Source organism: Protopterus annectens, chromosome 2.part2, assembly GCF_019279795.1.
Source record: "Protopterus annectens isolate FY-2018-M chromosome 2.part2, PAN1.0, whole genome shotgun sequence".
Classification (NCBI taxonomy): domain Eukaryota; kingdom Metazoa; phylum Chordata; order Ceratodontiformes; family Protopteridae; genus Protopterus; species Protopterus annectens.
In genome coordinates, this window is record NC_056730.1 from 8,260,944 (window position 1) to 8,280,920 (window position 19,977).

Below are 19,977 nucleotides of genomic sequence, written 5' to 3' on the forward strand. Positions count from 1 at the left end.
TGGCTTTTCTTTTTCTCCACAGATGTATGAACGTGAGGTTACAGTATATAAGTAAGGAGAATGTGGGGTGAAGTCCCTCACATGGGAGATGGAGGGATGATTTGTCCCTGCAAGAAATGTCTTTTCTGTTTTGCAAGTGTCAGCCAATGTGTTTCACATAGTGGAAGCTTCCACTTGAGGAAACTTGAAAATATGTAGTGGTACCCGAGGAAGCAAACAGGAGCCTAGGTCGGTGGCCATTATGTGAGTTCTGCAGATGAGGGTGCTGCACAGGGTTTCTAAACCTAGTAACGTTAGTACAGAAGGGAAGGACAAAAGTGGTGGCTGATGGCGGTATGGAGCAATGGATAGCGGCTCAGGAGACATGGCAGAAGATTTTTAATGAAAAGGTGGATGACTCTGAGAAATTTTGACTGGGGGGATTTTCAAAGCTGGAACAAGCTGAATACAGAGGAATAAAATAACTGAGTTATTTTCACTGGTGGCTAAAACTAGAGTAGCTAGGAATTAAAAGGAAAGTAAAAGCTGAAATTCACTGATGCTGCAAACGGGTTTCCTGATTTTAATTTGGAGAATAATAAGGAATATAAGGTGAAGGATCAGTTGTGAGGACTGCAAAGACAACTTGGACAAGGTATTTTTTGTAAAGTAGAAGATGGATGACATATTTCTGCACTTCAGAGGAAAGATCTAAAGACTAAAGTGTGTAAGAATTGAACTCTATAGTGGTATTAAGAGAGTTTGTCAGCCTTTGTAGTGGGGGGGTAACGTAGTGGTGTAACCTATAGCTGAGTGAATAAAGGCTCCTTATGTATACTGGCACTACAGGGAAGTAGATGACCGCTATGACGGGGTAGGTTGTAGCATGATGTGATATGTTTCTGTTTATTATAAGGACGTTTTTATTACGCTGGTTGTAGGAAAGTTACTTAAGCAATGACTGCAGGTAATTTAAAGTTGATTTATATAATCAGCTGTTAAAGTAGATTGTGTTGAACACTGTAGATTTTAGTTTTAACAATATTCAGTAAGAAGCATTTCAACAAACCAAATGCCATTTTATTGATAGATAGTTTTCTAATGCTTAGCAACATTTCATTTTACTCCAGTACCCAGTGCAACACTGGAGTTTGCTATATTTGCAAGTGATGAAAGATGCAGTGGCACCTCATGAAGGATAAAGAAGAGAAGTGAACTAATCCCTCTCCCATTTCATTTCTATTTTGGTAAAAGGCACTTTTATTCATTCAGCTGTGAATCAGAGATGTTCATTTCCAAACTTGATATGTTTAGAATTGAAGCCCACACCATTGCAATGTATGTCTGAGGCACAGTGTTTAGTTATAATCTGAAGACAAAAGCAGAAAAATAAATTAAACTATTCTAAAAATGGCAACATTGTACCTGGAAATTATGAAGTACAGAAAAGCAAAAATTATGTCAGAAGATATAATTTCAAAAATGCATGTGCTGTTTTTAAATAACCATGCTGATATTAGAATTTTTTCAAACTTTATTTTACTAAACGTAGACAACCTTCTTTTAACAGTATGTTAATCCAGCCTTTGAACGCATGATGGGATACCAGAAGGGCGAGCTATTAGGTAAAGAAATTACAGAGTTGCCGAAAAGTGATAAAAACCAAGCAGACCTGCTAGACACAATCAATACATGCATAAAAAAGGGAAAGGTAAGAGAACATTATGACTAGCTGTAATTTTAATGCACTGATATTTCATTGGCACCTTATTTTATTTAGCCATGTCATATGATGTTTGGAGATTCTACACGTATGTAATGAGGTATGTACTGCCACAAGGCGTCTTTCAGTACTTTTATGGGAGGGCTATGTGGGTTAAACACCAATAATACAGCATGAGACATTGCACTGCAGTTGGAGAAAACATTTTTTATGACTACAGAGCAGGTACTACACCACACAGAAATCTGTGTTAAGTGGGGAAGTGGTAATATTTAAAACACTATATTTACTATGATTTCATCTTCTGATAGATTGTTTCCACATTTTTTGTAATATCCTGTTCAAGACTTCATTGTCAAAGTATTCCTTAGTTGAAGACAAAAGAATTATTACACAACCATTAAAATTTAGATGTCACATTCTATCAAGAGTGGTAACCTCTAACTTATATCTTCCTTTCTTTTAGTATGATTTTCTTTGTTCGAGTCCCATCAGGTCTTTTAATGCAGTATCAATAGAGGCTACTAAGGGATTTAATTTTGATTCTGCAGTTTTAGGATGGGTATGATGTCTTACTCATCCTCTTAAGCATGTAACTTGTGAAGTTAAATATGGTCGTATTACTGGTCAGAAAAAAAGAGATTTCGAGAGGTGCTGTGTCAAGCCTGAAAAAGATGGTTACATAATGAGATAACTTTTCACCTTGAGGCCATGAGAAGAGGTTTACTGCAGTGTAAGGGGAAGGATCACAAACTCTGTGCTACATTTGTTTAGTCAACAAAATCCGGTCAATAAATGTGCAAGATCACATAATTCGTGGGGCATAATTAGCAGGGGAAATGGGGACACAGCCCCCTATATTAAACAATGTTTTTCTTTGTTTTATTTTGGCATGCACCATGGCTGTTGCTTAGCGCAGGGATAGTAGTACAGTGGCATTTGCATTGTCAACATTTTCTGGTTGAAGTTGTGAACATTGACATTTGGATGTTTTCAGTAAATTCAGTACACCTCTATAGATAGATATACATGTATATTTATACCTCTCTCTCTCTATATATATATATATATATATATATATATATATATATATATATATATATATATGGGTCCTTGTTGTTTTTCTCGAAATTACTTTAGCAAAAGTGCATTTTGTTAAAAATGCACTTTCACTAAAGAAAACAAACAAACAAAAAAAATGCTGTTAGCATGTACCATTAGTTGTACATCATTGTATACTGTTGATGTACAACTAAGGAAACTCTTGTTGAGATCGTATCACAGTGGGGATAAGGGAATATTCCCTTTTCCCCACTGTAGTGTGTTCTCGTAGTGAGAATATTAAAGTAGGGGGGAGCGCAGCCCAAACATGGGGGGTGCAGGGGGGCTTGTCCCCCTGCATATCAGTATTTAATGTGTTGTTTTTTTTTTTTTTGATGTTTAGGTTTTTTTATTTGTCCGCGAAAGTGCATTTTCAACAAAATGCACTTTTATGGAAATCAGTTCACGGAAGTAAGGCTCGATGAACCGTACTTTTGAGTAAAGAACATAGACCTATATATATATATATATATATATATATATATATATATATATATATATGAACTTCATCTGCACCCTCCAGACTAAGAGTTTAGTAATTATGCTGCACAGAGCTGCCCAGGCCTGTACATTCATTACTATAATAAGTATAAGCTGCTTCCCTACACCCAGGATGAGTGAGCTAACATCAGCCACTCAGTTCCATCCTCCCCCTACATTGTAAATGACATGCATCCCACCAGTTTTTTTTTCCATTAAAGAGCAAAAAAAAAAAAACAATGTTTCTTCTTCTGAAATACCAACCAGGTGGCCAGATGTGCAATACCCCATCAGTCCTGCCCCAGCCATTCAGGTCCCATTTCTGTATCCTGACCCAACCATTCTTCCACATATTAAGTAAAAAAATGCTTTCTTGTTTTAAACTGTAAAACACTGTTTGCTACAAATGTAGCAAACAGTTGCTACAGTTTATACCCTGCCTGCATGGAGCGCTACCAGCGCTCGTGTTTCAGTTAAAAAAATATTTTTTTCTTCTTCTTTTTAAACTGTAGCAAACTGCTTGCAGCAAACAGTTGGTACAGTTTACACCCTACCTACACAAAGTGTTACAGCACTCATGTTTCAGTTAAAAAAAATTGTCTTCTTTTTAAACTGTAGCAAATGTAGCAGACAGTTGCTACAGTTTAATCTCTGTCTGCATGGTGCACTACAGTGCTCAAATTTTAGTGAAAAAAATATTTTTAAACTGTAGCAAACTGCTTGGTACTGTATAGCAAGCAGTTGCTACAGTTTAGACCACAAATGGAGCACCACAGTGCTCAGGCTTGACCACAAATGCAATACTGAATTTTAAAACCTGTGTTACATTAAAGACAGAACAGGATCAGCTGATTGCACCCCCCTCAACAGTCTGCACCCAGGGCAGGTGGCCCTCTTGCCCCACCCTAGCTATGCTACTGATTCCCCTGTAAGACAAGAGCTAACTCTGAAGGCCATCATCCAATCGCTCACAGGATTTTTTTCTTATTGGCCCAAACCCCTCCCCTGGAGATGGATGTGATCATTCAAATCATTGCTTGGGTCTTCAGAGGCCTATCATTGCTTGTGCATGTTCCTACCTATATACTGAATAAGGATTACAGATTCAGGCTTGGCAGAATAAATCCAAATCACTCAAGCTATGTTGCAATACTGCTAGGCAAGCCTTCACTTGGCAGGTAAGTGACAGCTTCAGGAGAAGAGATTTCAGTCACTATTCTTAAGAAAACAATGTCCAGCTGTACTTCTGCTTTTCTAAGACTGAGATAACTGTTGTCGTTGTCTAGTAAACTTATTGGATGATGTGTATAACTAGACTTTGGCCAGTATACTAAAGGTCACACTAGTCAAGATGGAGGATTTAAAGCTGCATGCAGCTGTCAGAAGCTATAACACTCCTCATCTTTCATGTATACTTTTGTGGCAGATCTATATTGAGGTTGTGAATAAGGTAGTAGAGCTGGGCATGGCTGTAGATGATTGGTGGTCACTAAAGGACATGAAGGTCTTATGTTTTCATCAAAAGAATCATCCTTCAGATACAGTATTAAACTGAAGTCCCATCTGCTTGAGTTGATGTTATTTCAGGTGGATGTAAAAGATCCTGTGGCACCCATTGAAAAGAGTAGGGGTCCTTTATTTAACACAAGATAAAAAACATTATTTACTTATTTGCATATTTACAAAATGCACATAATTATGTGTGTGTGTGTGTGTGTGTGTGTGTGTGTGTGTGTGTGTGTGTGTGTGTGTGTGTGTGTGTGTGTCTGTGTGTGTGTGTGTGTGTGTGTGTGTGTGTGTGTGTGTGTGTGTGTGTGTGTGTGTGTGTGTGTGTGTGTGTGTATGTATATGTATGTGTGTGTATATATATATATATATATATATATATATATATATATATATATATATATATATACTATTTATAATTTTATCATCAATATTCTTCTAGAATTTATCTCAACTCCTTCCACAGCCACAGTCTGATTTTTCACAATATATCTGCCAAAATCCATTTCCTATTAAATAAAATTTCATTCAGTCTTTCATTCCAAATAACCCAATACTTAAAATAAATTCTTATCTATCCTTCTCACATTTTCTTTCTTCTTTTTCTTCTAATATTGGTACATATTCATATTCATATCTATATTTTTACCATTCTTTTACATTCTGAAGAAACATGCTCTGTTTTTTTCTCTCTGCAAAATAAACACATTTTCAACGTTCACTGGGTTTAATCTTGAACCCCATATGGAAGAAAATACCAATTGCATAAATTTCTTTCATATTTTTCTGGGATCTCATAAACATTTGACATGTATGATATTTTCCCATTAATACCAAATTCACCAGATAAACATTTTTCCTGAATACTTATCTATATGTCCTCCAAATAAATCATATTGCTTTTATTAATTTTCTCAAACCCTCCCATTGCGTCATGACTACATCATTTTCCCAGATGTTATTCCTAGCAAAGAGACTTCATTCATTGAAAAATACTCCGCCCCGATTTTCTCTACATCACTCAAACCCTTACTTTTATATTTATTCAAGGTCATTCTCATTTTCCTTAAACATTCAGACAAACCAACACTTCATTCATCCATATTTTGTTCTTAACTACAGCTATACCATCTGCATATGTCAAAACTACTGGAATTACTACCTCCATTTGTATCACATATCAAGCATCCTTCATTTTGTAAGCTAATTCACTCACTATTACATTCATTACCAGTGGGATATCCTGGTTTTGTCCCATGCTTCATGCATATTTCTTTACTCAGCCACCCATTCACTAATACTCTCACTCTATTATTTTGATATGCTGACATACACACTCTCCTAATGCTATTATCTATTCCATACTTCTCCATAACATCCCACAATGCATCATATCCTACTGTCTTAAGTGCCTTGTTAATATCACCTACCGTAGAATTCACATACTCCCTTTTACTTATGTCATCCACAATTTCTCACACAACCAATAACAATTTTTGACACCCCTTCCTTTTGTACCATATATACTTTCTTCCATAATATCCCTTATCCTTCCTTCTATTTTCTCTGTATTATTCCCAGTTTTACAATATGTGTTATTTAGTGTGATGGGTCTCCAATTTTTTATTTGATTCTTTTCATCTTTTTTCCATATAAATATTAATATCCCACTACATAACTCTTTATAAGCAAACCTTTCTATTAATCATTCATTTAGTACACTGACAAAATACTCTCTCTTTGCCAATCCATTAATTTCCTATACAATCCATACCATATACCATTTTGGCCTGGTACTGAATCAGCATTTACTTAAGTATTAATCCAATTCACTAATAATAATTTCTTTTTCAGTTTCTTCCTTAACTCATTATGGATTTTTTTTTTTACTTTCCATGGTCTCTTTTTCCTTCTTTTTCCTCTTATACATATTTTATGTGGTGTAGTGCAATACTCCTCCCTTCTTCCTTGCAAACAATATCTCTACCTAATGGATTAATTTTTTCTCAATTTCTTCATTATATTTCTTTTAACATATCATAATACTCTCTTGTATTATTGTACAAATTCTCTATTACATTTGTCTACATTTTACCATACTTCAATTTCTGTTCCTTTTTTACACCATCCTACCATTGGAAAAAAAAACACTTTTTATACTTCTGTTTAAAATCAATCCACCATTCAGAGCAGTTTTTGTAGATGTCCTTCATGGTTATGTGATCCAAATGCTTCCCACTCTCCAGTTTTATCCCATAATTTCCAAGTTATTGTTTTTTCTCTCTTACCTGTTTTAATATACTTCCTTTTTTCACCACCTCCATCCATATTGCTAAATGGTCTGAAAACACAGTCACAACTGTACCACCATCTCCTACCCCCAAGCCTTCAGAGAGTCCAAAATAATCAATTTCAGATCCAAGTGCCCCTTATGTAAGTTCACTGACTTTTGTTTCAGTTACTTAATTTATCACATTTTATCACTTCCTGTATTTTTACCTTTCCGTTTCTTTTTACGTTTTCCCCATAAATTACAATTAAAGTCCCCTGCAATTATAATTTTTATGTTAACTACGCATAGTCTAATATTTCATGAAACAGATTTTCTCTTTCCATGCTAGTCATATATGTTTTTAATGCTATAATTCTGTAAACATGTTCTCTCCACCACACATCCCCAACTGTTAAGGTCTATATAATTTAATTGAAGCCCCAATTTGTCGAACGCGCGTCGAACTTAAAGCACTGAATACCATTTCAGCCATGAATTACATAATTGAAAAGATTTCTCAGGGAGAAAAAAAAAACTACTTGGCCACCAGAGAGATCATGACACAAATAACATTATTTTAAATGCACCAAGATGGGAGGCTGCACCCCCATACCCTCCTAATATATTCCATCTCCGAGATTGCACTACACTGGGGAAAAGGGCAAATTTGTTACAAGAGCCAACTAACTCCCTTCCTTGGAAAAAATGTCAATGATGTAATCCTTCCCTGAAATCGTATTTGATGCTTTAAGTTTGATGAATAGGGGTTCAGCGAACTAGAGGTTCACAGAAATGATAGGTACCCCAACAGTTAACCTTCCCATCCTTACTGACATTATATCTGGTACTGTCACTGTTTTTTTTCCACAACACAGCCACTCCAGAACAATGTTGACTTCCTAGGTTCCATATTATATTTCCACCCCAATCCATCTAAAGTGTCCTCTTTTTAAACAACCTGCATTCAGAAACAAACCTTCTTGATGTTATGTCCTTTCTCCTCACAGTGGTTACACTGTACTTTGTCACAATCATTAATTAAACAAGAAAAGTCCTTACAAAAGAAACATGATTTAGATTGGTCAGCATATTCAATGTCCCTTTATGAAAGCCACAAATATAACACTTAGCAAGCATGTCACTGTGTTTTTTTTTTTTTTTACATTTCAAAACAGCTTCCAACCTCCACCCTCCATTTCATAAGTTTCTGTCATCTCTGGCTTTCACAATATTATCAACAGTTTCACACAAAACCCTGAATGCACTTTAACATTATTTTCTTCCGGTTCATGAGTTCTAAACTGCAAAGTAACATTTTTTTTGCATTTAAGTTACTACCAGAAAACAAATAATTGTCCCAAGGGTAAATGTCCTTTTTGTTACACGATTCCAGAAATTTCATCACCAGTCCCTCATTTTTAAATATTAAGTTACAAAATGTCTCTGTCCCAATATGTATAAAATATTGAAATTCACAGTTGGTTTTCTCTTTATTTTAAAAACAATTTTATTTACTGATTGTTGCTGCTCTCCCCCCCCCCCCTCTTTTTTGCATGTTGTCACTGCTGCCTGTTTTAGTTACTTCATTATGTGCTGCTGCAAAATGATTCACCTTCTCAGATTACTGCTACTTTCATATATTACTTTCTGTCACTGCTACTTAACTTTTTACTGCTACATTTTCTGCTGCCGCAACACCTGGTTCTTACTGTCTCCAGAACTCAATTGCCTGACATCATCTGCAGGCCCTCTTGATACCATTCCTGTTATCTGTACTTCAACAGAGTCGCTTACTTCCTTCTCCATGGAGACAGCGAAACACTGCTCATTTGGAACAACCACCACACTAGAATCTTTGTTTCATTCTGAAACTGCATATCAAACAATTTTTTTCCCCAAATTCTCATTTTCTATATCTCTGCAGCTTTTCTCTCCTCCTGCATGCTGCTGCTTCTATTAGGGCTTGTCTTTGCTGCTGTAGGAGCCCTCCTGCTGTAAGAGCACCATCTAGCAGCTCCAAAGAATAGCGCAAGTTCCCTGATGCCCTGACCAAATTTCCCCTCATAGTGGTGCTGCGGTAGCATTGTCACACTCACAGTAAGACTCTGTCTAGTTCGATTCTCAGCTAGAGCATCTTCTGCGTGGAGATATGCGTGAATGGGCGTACCTTCGTTGAAGGTTGTGCATCAGGCCTGGCAAGCTGGTACGTAAAAATCAACTGCCAATCATTAGCAGACCGGAGTTCTGCTGTGGCGACCCCTAACCGGGAAAAGCCGAAAGACACAAACAAACAAGTATAAATACCACATTAGGTCTCCCCTGAAAACTGGCTACTAGCTTAGTGGCACTAACCCAGCAAACAAAGGAGAAATAAAGAATAAATAAATACTGCTTTGATGTAATATTCTTACTTTTGAGGACCCTTGCTATGGCTATGCATTGCTCGAAACCTTGGCATTCTTTATACTGACCTTTATAATCTTCCACATGATCAGACCCTGTGAATCACCTCTTGATGGATGACTCCCACCAGTGCCCTATCACTCCTTTCCTGAGGAATTCACATAGGATTCTATTGGGATAGACACTGGTATAAGGTAAAATTTGCATACCTCTTCCTGCAAGGTCTTGGTTCTGCCAAAATAGTTCTTATCATCATATTAAACAACTGATTGGAAGTCTAATAAGGCCAAAACTACTAAGTCGGACATCATGACTTTGGGAAGTCAGCCATCCCAGAGATTGTTAGCCTAGTATGAACCTGCGAACCTAAGTGATGGTACTGCTTTATAAAAATGGATCCAGCTGACTGAAGTAGATAGTGGAAGCAATATCTCTGGTATGTTTACCATTGTTTGCCACAAATATCGGTAAGGTTTTTTTCCTAGCGTCATATTAAACTTGTTAGATATGGATTTTAAATCTCATCAGGATTCCCATAAAGTGTTATTTTTTTCTAATGTTACAGGAATGGCAAGGAATCTATCATGCCAGGCGGAAATCGGGTGACAGTATACAGCAGCACGTACGGATTACACCTGTGATTGGGCAAGGCGGGTAAGGATTGCATGGAACGAGCATGACTCTCTGAATTTTAATTTCTCTGCTTGTTAACAATACTTACATAATCATGACTGATTTATGCAGCAACATTGCAATACTAGGTAAGAACAAGGCATTCTGTTAGACTTAAATGCATGTAACTGCAGAGTATGTTTTGAATTCTGATAATTCTGATATAAAATGATGCTGATGATCTAAAATTTCCATGTTAAACTGGGACTAGTAATTGAAGGGCATTTTATCATGATGCGATGAACTGTAGCCTAATGAACAGTATGCTGCCATTTCTGATTATCTGTGCTGTTCCCTAGAAGGAAGGTTGACACAGAGAATAAAATTGTAATTTTTCACTACAGCACAGAGTTTTTCCATTTACTGTCAAAGTCTCCGTGAAAGGACTGTGCCAGAACACCCATTAACCAAAATAACCAACTCTGAATTAGAATGTGAAATATGTTTCTGCAGGGTATGGTCACACAATTGGCATGGTGGTTTGGGATAATTGTATTTGTTTTGTTTTGTTACCTTTTTGATCAGCCTTTCAGATATGCATAAGACAAAATAATGTATAGTGTCACACAATCAGTCAGCACAGAGACTTCCTCTAAGTATATCTAGCTGTGAAAACCAAAGGCAATTAAATAGACAGGTTGTCATAGATATTTTTTCAACTACAACCTAGACATAAAATTAATTAAATGTATCTACATGTTGTATGATATGCTTATTTGTTTGATAGTGCAACCGAGAACAGAAATCATCATTACATCAAAATTCTTAGTTACCTTATATGTATCTAATGTTTGTTGAATGAGTCACTAGGTTCATCCAGAGGACATTTAGCAGTGCCCTTAAGCAGTACAACAAAAATATTGTGTAAGAATGTATAGTGATAAAAAATTATAATGAGAGGTATATGCTACATATAGAGTAATGTGTCAGCATACAGAGAATGCTACCATATTAACAATGCAGACTTAGTATGTGCAGTGTGTAACATATAGGTTCATAGGTAGGTACTAGGCTATCAGCCCTGGGGCCTATGCAAGCCCAGTCAAAAAGGTACCCTGGCTTTTTCCACCCAAGAAAATTATTTTCATGTGCCACAGTCGAGCAGAGCCACAGAGGTGATCCCCGAGATGAATTTGTTATTTCCCATCCAGTCATCAAGATTTTTCTTGAAGAGTGCTAATGAGGAACTTTGTTTGATATAGATAGGTAGTTTATTCCAGAGTATGGGAAGTCTCTGGGACAGGAATCTATCCCTCCGGCATGTTCTGTTTATTGTGGTGACAAGATTTAGGTCCCTAGAGCATGTAGCTCAGAGGGATTGGAATTTCTTTAAATGGAGCATGTCCAACAGCTCTGGGTTTGACATAACTTTGTATGTTATGCAGAGATCACCTCTGAGTAGGTGATATGCGACAGAGTAAAGCTGGAGTTTTTTGAGACAGTCTGCGTAGGGCATCTGTTTGAGGCTGGTAATCCTCTTTGTGAGGTATTTCTGTGGCCTTTCCAGTTGTAGATGTCTTGTGAGGTACATACCAAAAGGGGCATTGTACTCTATAATGGGTCTAATGAGTGATGAGAAGAGGGGAACAATGACCTCTTTTTTTCTGGATGAGAAACCTTTTGTGATGAGGTGTGCCATGTAGAAGGATTTCCTGACTACTGTGGCAATGTGATTATCAAAGGAGAGACTACTGTCCACCTGTGTCCCAAGGTCTCTTATCACACTTTCGGTGTTAAGTATACTACTGCCTATGTTGTAGTTCATGGGTACAGAGTTTTTACCAAAGGGGATAACAATGCACTTTTTGGCATTAAGCTTGAGGCCATGGCTTTGACACCAGGGATCTGTCTCAGTGAGGCCCTTTTGTAGGCTGTCCACATCGTTAGGAGTTTTGATTATGGCTCCTACTTTGCAGTCATCTATGAACTTCATTAGCCAAAGATGTTCTGTGTTAGCCTGTACTTCAGAGATGTAGATACCAAACAGGAGAAGACACAGGATTGAACCCTGTGGTACTCCACTTGTCGCTGGTCTGAAGTCAGATTTGGAGTCTGCTACCTTCACAGTGTGGGTTCTGTCAGTGAGCCATTTGGCAACCCATCTTGTAACATAGGGATTTATATCTAGTTTAGTGAGTTTATCTATGCTTCCAGAGTGGGGGATGGTGTTGAAAGCCTTGGCAAGATCTAGATAGGCTGTGTGAACCACCTTACCCTTGTCTACGGATTTGGTGACTGCTTCAAAGAAGTCTATAAGGTTTAGGAAACATGATCTGCCTTTTACAAACCCGAATTGGGTGAGGTCCAGAGTTTGGAGATTACCAATGTCTTTGTTTATAAGTTCCATGATGATACGTTCCATGACCTTGCAGACCAGGCTCGTCAGGCTAATGGGGCAGTAGTTCCCGGGGACCATGGTGGCTCCCCCCTTGTGGAGTGGGATAACTGTCACTCTGTGCCATTCAGCAGGCACAAAGCCTGAGGTGAGGCTATGATTGAACATGGTACTTAGGTGGGGTGCCAGTTCGTTCTGTAGTTTGTGTAGAATGCAGCCTGGGATGTTGTCAGGTCCCATGGATGCTGTTTTCTTGGCTTTGGAGAGTGTGGTTTTTACCTGTGCAGCCGTGATTACAGGAACTTTGCATTCTTCCGGTATATTGATGGGCTCTTTAGCGGTTGAGGGGGGTAAAGTTAGCACTGAACCTATCTGCCAGGATGTTGGCAATATCAGTTGGGTCTGTATATTTAGTGCCATTGTGCTGTAACTGAGAGCAGATCTGAGTGTTGCCATTAAGATTCTTGACATAGCTATAGAATGCTTTGTGATTGTCATTAGAATCAGTGGTGATTTTCTTTTCGTAACTAGCTTTGGAGGATTTTATCAGGGATCACAGCTTCTTACTGAGGCTGACCAGGGATCTCCTCCACTCATGGGATTTTACTCTCTTTTGCAAAAGTTTCTTCCTTCTGTTGTACAGTTTTTTATGGCAGGGGACCACCAGATTGACTTCCCTTTTTTGGAGGATAGCGTCTTGGTTCTGTTTGGGATAGCACGATCCATGCACTCTTGTAAGTGATTATAAAGTGCAATTGTGTAGGATTCAGTAGTCGTAACTGTATTGTCCATCTGCATGGGTGTCATGAAGTTCACCACTTCTGTCTTCAGAAGTATGAAGTTGGCTTTGGAGAAATGTTTTACCATGGTTTCCTTAATGGGGGGTGGGGGCAGGATGTGGATATCTAGGGTAATTAGCTTATGGTCAGATGGGACCAATGAGGCGTTGACTTCAGGTGTGGAACACCATTCACTCATGTTGGTAATGATTAGATCTAGGATATTGTTGCCCCTGGTGGGCGTGTGGATAAGTTGATCCAGGACATTGGAGTTTATGAATTCCAGAAAGCGTTGAGCGAAAGAGTTTGTTCATGAGTAGTTTTCCCAGTTAATGGTGGGGTAGTTGAAATTGCCCATTATTAGGGTGTTTGGTTGAACCCTAATATTTTCCAGTACATCGAGAAAAGAGGAGTGGAAATCCTGGGGCATGGTGGGTGATCTGTAGCAAGCTACAATTTGGATTGCAGTTTTGCCCAGAGTTAGTTGCACTTGGATAACCTCGGCTGCATTATGCTGAGCAACTAGCCTGGAGGTGTGGATATCCTTAATGAATATGGACACACCTCTGCCTTTGGTGTTCCAATCCAGGTTACATGGTGAAAAGTGTGGTATGAGTTATAGCCTGGTAGTGCATGGGGTGCTCTCTGGAGCATTGAACCAGGTCTCAGTCACTGCATGGATATCAATGTTCTCCATTTTAAGGAGTGCCTCGAGTGAGTGCATTTTGAGATTTAGACTTCTAACATTGAGTAGTATCACCCTCAGTTTTGCATGCCTGTTTCTGTTATGGTGGTGAATTTGTCATTTGAACCTTGCCTAAAAAAGGCACTATAGGGGCAGCAAGAACCTTAGCCAGTATCTGGAATCCTAGGGATGACAGGTGCAGGCCATCTCTGGCAAGGCATCGTGGTCTGTCGACCATGACATCCCAGGCAGACAGATTCTGGATCCCTTTAGAATGGCACCAGAAGCTTTGCCAATTGTTGAAGTCAATTATTTTGTCCTTGTACTGTGGCATCATTCTGGGTGATGGCAGAATGCGTAATATCAGCATAATAAGTCAGTAAGAATGCCATGACAGCGTATAGGAGAATATTTTGACTTTATTGTCTACTGATCATCAGTCTCTGTCCTGATCAACTGGCTCATTCATACGACCAGGTGCCAAGAGAGAGTGGAATAAGAGGTGCCATCATTTGGGCAGCCATCTCGTTGTATCCTTTTTTTACTCTAGGTCTTAACCTGACTGCACATGTTCAGTAAAGTTCTCAGGGTTCAGTGCATAGTCAGTGTCTGAGAGAGCTGCTACTCATTTTCACAAGTGGCGTACCCCTCAAGACTGCCTCACCTCCTAGAAGCCAAAGTCCCATGTGATCTCATGTGTCCCCCAAGAATTCTACAAATGGGATGTGCCCACACCCTCCTCAAAAGCGAGGCAAGCCAACAATGCTTCATCACCGTGCAACCACCACCACCTCAACCAAGTACCCAAACCTGTGCTTGAACTCAGGACTCCTCCTGGGTTATAGTTAGGTTATAGCTCTCTATTCCACTGGCTATGCCTGTTTTCAGAAGTTTCAGTAAGGCTATACTGACCATATTCCATCAGGAAATCACACTGTGCTCCTGCTCATGTGTACGTTTACAACTTATATTTCTCCAGTCATGTATCACATCTTGTGCTTTTCACAAGCGCCAACAAGCAACATCATTCATTACAGCAGTATGAACAGTGGAAAATTCTCAGCGTTTTGCATTAACCTCAGCATCACTTGTTGCGTTCCTGCTTGCATTACTTGACTATGCATTTGATTGTAAAATGCATCCTTCAATAAAGCTGAGCCTCAGACTGAACCTGCAGGTCTAGAACAGGTCTTATAGTTGCTAAGTTAAATGCTGAAACAGAGCAAAGCACTCCTTATGCATGTAAACAGCTGTATAAATGTCTCTTGTTTCACTTAGTGCATGGGTGTCTCTTTAGTTTAAAATATGATGGTACTTGGTAGGTACAAAGCTAAAACCCACCTGATTAGGACTCGTGTCTGTATCATTATTGTGTTGTTTGAGAAAGACAGTTTGAAACTGGAAGTGATTAAATCGCCATCATGAAAAAAAAAATCTAGTGGCTTACCTACACCATTCTCAGATACTGCTGAGTCGAGTTGAAAAACTCTTAAATTAATAATGTCTCAGTCAGAATTTGTTTTTAACTATGTATATACTGTTTTGCAAATTAAAATTAAAGCTTGTTTTTCATATGTATTGTACCTTGCCTATCTATTTCTGCAGCCATTTCCCATTTAGAGCTTATCTATACTATAGCAGTGTAGTCTTTGGATAATGCATGTTATCATAGTCATTAGATGTCAACATTTCTACTGCAGTACTTCCTGACTATAGAAATGATTAATTTATACAAGTTGGTGATGTTACACATGGGTCTGGACTAAATAATGTGGAAACAGAAAAAGTGAATAACCTCCACCATCTTGATCTCGCCTATACCAAACTATGAAATTCATGCTGATACCTAGAGTGACATCATCACAGGGAGTAAAACCCATCGAATTCAATACCTTACAGTGCTGTGATATTTACCTGAAGGGGCCCACTACACCTAGAAAAGATAATGAGATTTAAAAACAAACTACGTTAACAAAAGCTCATTTATTTCTCTGAGTAATGCCAAAACTGCTTGAGGATTTGGTGAGGTTACTGAATCCAGCTTCTGTGGAGAAGCATGCTCATCTGTGTGTCAGACCTGGTATTGCAGGCATAGTGTTTGCTAACAGGTCCTACTCATGCTCGCCTGTGTGTCAGACCTGGTATTGCAGGCATAGTGTTTGCTAACAGGTCCTATTTACAAGTGGAGCATCATGGGAAAGAAAAGGTTCAACACAGCAGCTCTCTCTTGTAGCGCAGACTAACACTGGCCGTCATGCCTGCATTCACTATGACCAAGAAAAGAGAAGAGGGTGAAGAGGGGCAAAGATTTGGGGCCACTTGGACAACAGGGATTTCAGTTTGTTTGTAACAAAACCACAAAAGTTAGTCATCTCATTTCACACAGGTGGCCACAAACAATCCCTGGCAGGTCCCCACAACTCCCAAAACTTTCAGTGCACTTATATGTGGAAGAAGGTACTGAAGTTAGTCTAGCTTCGCACCCAATGCTGCCCACAGTACTTGCTTCGACATACAGGTGGAGTTTCCACCTCTTCAAGAAGCCTATTTATTTCAATGGCCTTCACTACTGATTTGGAATTGTATATTGTCGAGCATTCCAATGGAAAAAGCTGAATTGTGTTTGGTGGGGCAAGCCTTATTCCCATTTTAGAATCAGGCATAAGGCTGTGCTAGCCCCCATTAGTATACTCTGAATGGGAATTGGCCGAACCCTATCTTTTGGCCCGGTTATGCAGTAGCACACTTAGTTTGGGATGTTATTCCATATCAAAGCCTGTTGGAATCCAGTTGGTAGTAAAGGTAACTCACCCACCTGTCATCACTGCTTAATTGTGCAGGTTCTGTGACATAGAGGCATTAAGCCCAAACACTGATCTAGATTACCCAGGAAAATTTAATCAGTTAATCAACCAGGCCCTAGAGGAGTCAGCCAGTATGGATGGCAGAGAGTGTATGGCACCTGCTTGCCTATTCAGGGAGAAGGAAGCAAATTGGTCTACTACAGGTCTGACACCTAGACTAAGTTAGATGTCTTAGCAGGCAGTATAGGACAGAGTATAAGCAACCAAAAAGAAGTGTACATGCTGTAGCTGGGATAGTCACATATACAGAAGTGAACATGATTCAAAGAACCTGGCATTGTGGGAGCCCTTCTTTACCAGCCTGCCACAGGCAGTAGTGTATATACAACTGGTTGTATTATAATGATATACAAGAGTTGCAAACAGCATCATCAATTTTACCATGAAATTACTTACAAATACATAGAACATTTGCTTTTCTTATTTTTTCTGACTTTTGATATTACTTCCAATACAAATGCCTGTATGTGAGTACCAAGTAAACTCAAGATACAGGAACACCTATATGACATCGGAAAAGTTTTAAAACCATACACATAGTAAAAGTGTACAAGAATTCACAGCAGGTACATGTTTGTTTATTTAATGCAGAAAGCTTGCAGTTTAAAAATACTTGCTCAAAATCCTATCAGTAAACTGTATGAGTAAAGGAAAACTACAGACTGCTTCACAGATTCACCAGTTTACAGAAATGTTAACTTTATGTATGCATCACAGCTGATAGATAAATGTACAGCTAGGAAAAGAAGCAGTGATTCACAAAATCCCTTAACCTCCCTGACATTTCAAACTTCATAATGAAGGGACACTTCAAGCTAGACTGAATACTGCAATAATGCAGACTTATCCATTCTCTATTGAATACGGTAACAATGCAGACTTGTCCATTCTCTGCTGAATACAGTAATAATGCAGACATGTCCATTCTCTGTTGAATATGGTAATAATACAGACTTATCCATTCTCTATACCCCATACAGCATGTGGTGAATAACAGTAAGACACTGCGGCTGCAGTAAGAAATTTCTTGCTTGATGTATTCCAACTTGTTCAGCATATTAAAAACATTTAGCACATTCTACGGAAAGTCTATACAGTATGACATTAACACCATTACCCTTCGCTTGTATTTAATATATTGATTCTAGTGTTTAGGTTTTTTGTTGTAATGCTATTGGGCTAGATTCAATAAGGGTAGCATAATGAAGAGCCTTCACCATCCTGCTTCTGGACATCAAATCTGATGTCCATCTCCATCCCCATCTCTGAAGTGACATCATCATCATAGGGGGTGAAGTACACCCAAAACAGTTTCCCACGCCTCCTTATAAGGTAGAGAACAAACAGTGGATAATAAGATTGTGCTGTATTATAGTTTCATAGTATAGTATAGTACTAGGCTATCTGCCCTAGGGCATTTATAAGCCTAGCCAGAGTGTATGTGGCTTTCGCCACCCCATGTAATGATACAAAAGTGTACAATTTAAATTAAATTTAGTTTACTGTGCCTCTATCTAGCAATGACACAGAGATGACCCCCGGGGTAAACCTACAATCACCCATCCATTCGTCCAGATTTCTCTTGAAGAGAGTCAGTGAGGGGCTCTGCCTAACATGGACAGGTATCCTGTTCCAGAGTGTGGGAAGCCTCTGGGTTATGAATCTGTCCCTCCAGCATGTCCTATTCATATTTGTGCTGAGGTTTAGATCTTTAGCTCTCGTGGCTCTGATAGATTTGGATTTTTTGAGGTGGAACATGTCCATTAATTCTGAATTGGACATGGCCTTGTACGTAAGGCACAGATCACCTCTGAGCAGGCGGTATGCTACTGAATAGAGCTGGATCTTTTTCAGTCTGGCAGCATATGACATATGCTGGAGACCCTTGATCCTCTTGGTATGGTACTTTTGGGGTCTCTCCAGCTGCTGCAGGTGCCGGGTGAGGTACATACCAAATGGGGCATTGCACTCAATCATAGGCCTGATAAGGGAGGAATATAAGGGTACAATGACATCCTTTGATCTGGATGTGAATCCCTTCATGATAAGGTGGGCAAGGTAGAAGGACTTTCTAACCACTTTGGCGACATGGGTGTCAAATGAGAGGTCACTGTCAACTTGGGTCCCCAGGTCTCTGATTACTTTTTCCGTACTTAATGGATTACCACCTATGTGGTAATTTGTGGGTACTTTGTTTTTTTCCAAAGGGGATTACTATACATTTTTTGGCATTTAGTTTAAGGCCATGACTCTGGCACCAGTCGTCTGTTTCTGTGAGGCCCTTCTGGAGGATGCATGTGTCAGCTGGTGTGTCGACTATGGCGCCTAGTTTGCAGTCGTCTGCGAACTTTGTCAGCCACAACCCCCCTATGTTTGCCTACACATCTGAGAAATAAATGCCGAACAAGAGGAGTCCCAAGACAGAGCCCTGTGGGACTCCACTTGTGACTGGCTTAGAGTCTGACATAGCTCCAGCTATTCTGACTTTGTGGGTTCTGTCCTTTAGCCAGTTTGCAACCCATCTTGTGACAAACGGGTTTACATTTAAGCTGTTGAGCTTGTCGATGATGCCTGAGTGGGGTATTGTGTCAAAGGCTTTTGCCAGATCTAGGTTGGCTGTATGAACTGCTTTGCTTTCATTCATGGCTCTAGTGACTGTTTCAAAAAAGTCCACCAGGTTTAAAAGACAGGATCTGCCTTTTACAAAGCCGAACTGGGTAGGGTCAATTGTCTGTAGGTCCCCGATGTCTTTGTTTATGAGTTCCATAATTATCCTTTCCATAGCTTTGCAGACCAAGCTGGTCAAGCTTATGGGGCGGTAGTTTCCAGGGTCTGTAGAGGTGCCACCTTTGTGGAGTGGGACCACTGTAGCTGTACGCCAGTGTTCAGGGACGTATCCTGTAGCAAGGGTAAGATTAAACAGCGTTCTTATGTGCGGGTTTAGCTCCTCTAGGAGTTCACATAGCACGCAACCCGGGACACCGTCAGGTCCCATGGATACTGTATTATTAGCTTTGCTGAGGGCAGCTCTCACCTGGACAACTGAGATTTCAGGGAGGTTGCATTCAGCTGAGATATTTATTTCGTCTTTTGGGGGGAGAGGGAGGGGAGAAATTTGCACTGAACCTGTCTGCCAGTATGTTGGCAATATCTGTGGGTTCAGTGTATTTTTTGCCGT

General features: G+C 39.3%; 1 protein-coding gene across 4 annotated transcripts in view; it reads left to right on the forward strand.

The window, feature by feature from the left end:
* Positions 1 to 19,977, forward strand: part of PDE8B (phosphodiesterase 8B) — a 2,824,882-nt gene that overhangs the window by 2,328,106 nt on the left and 476,799 nt on the right. For all 4 annotated transcript variants that reach the window (XM_044063695.1, XM_044063696.1, XM_044063693.1 and 1 more), the window contains 2 exons: positions 1,550 to 1,690; positions 10,030 to 10,118. In XM_044063695.1, the coding sequence (XP_043919630.1) occupies positions 1,550 to 1,690; positions 10,030 to 10,118 (230 nt within the window). The remainder of the gene's footprint in view (positions 1 to 1,549; positions 1,691 to 10,029; positions 10,119 to 19,977) is intronic.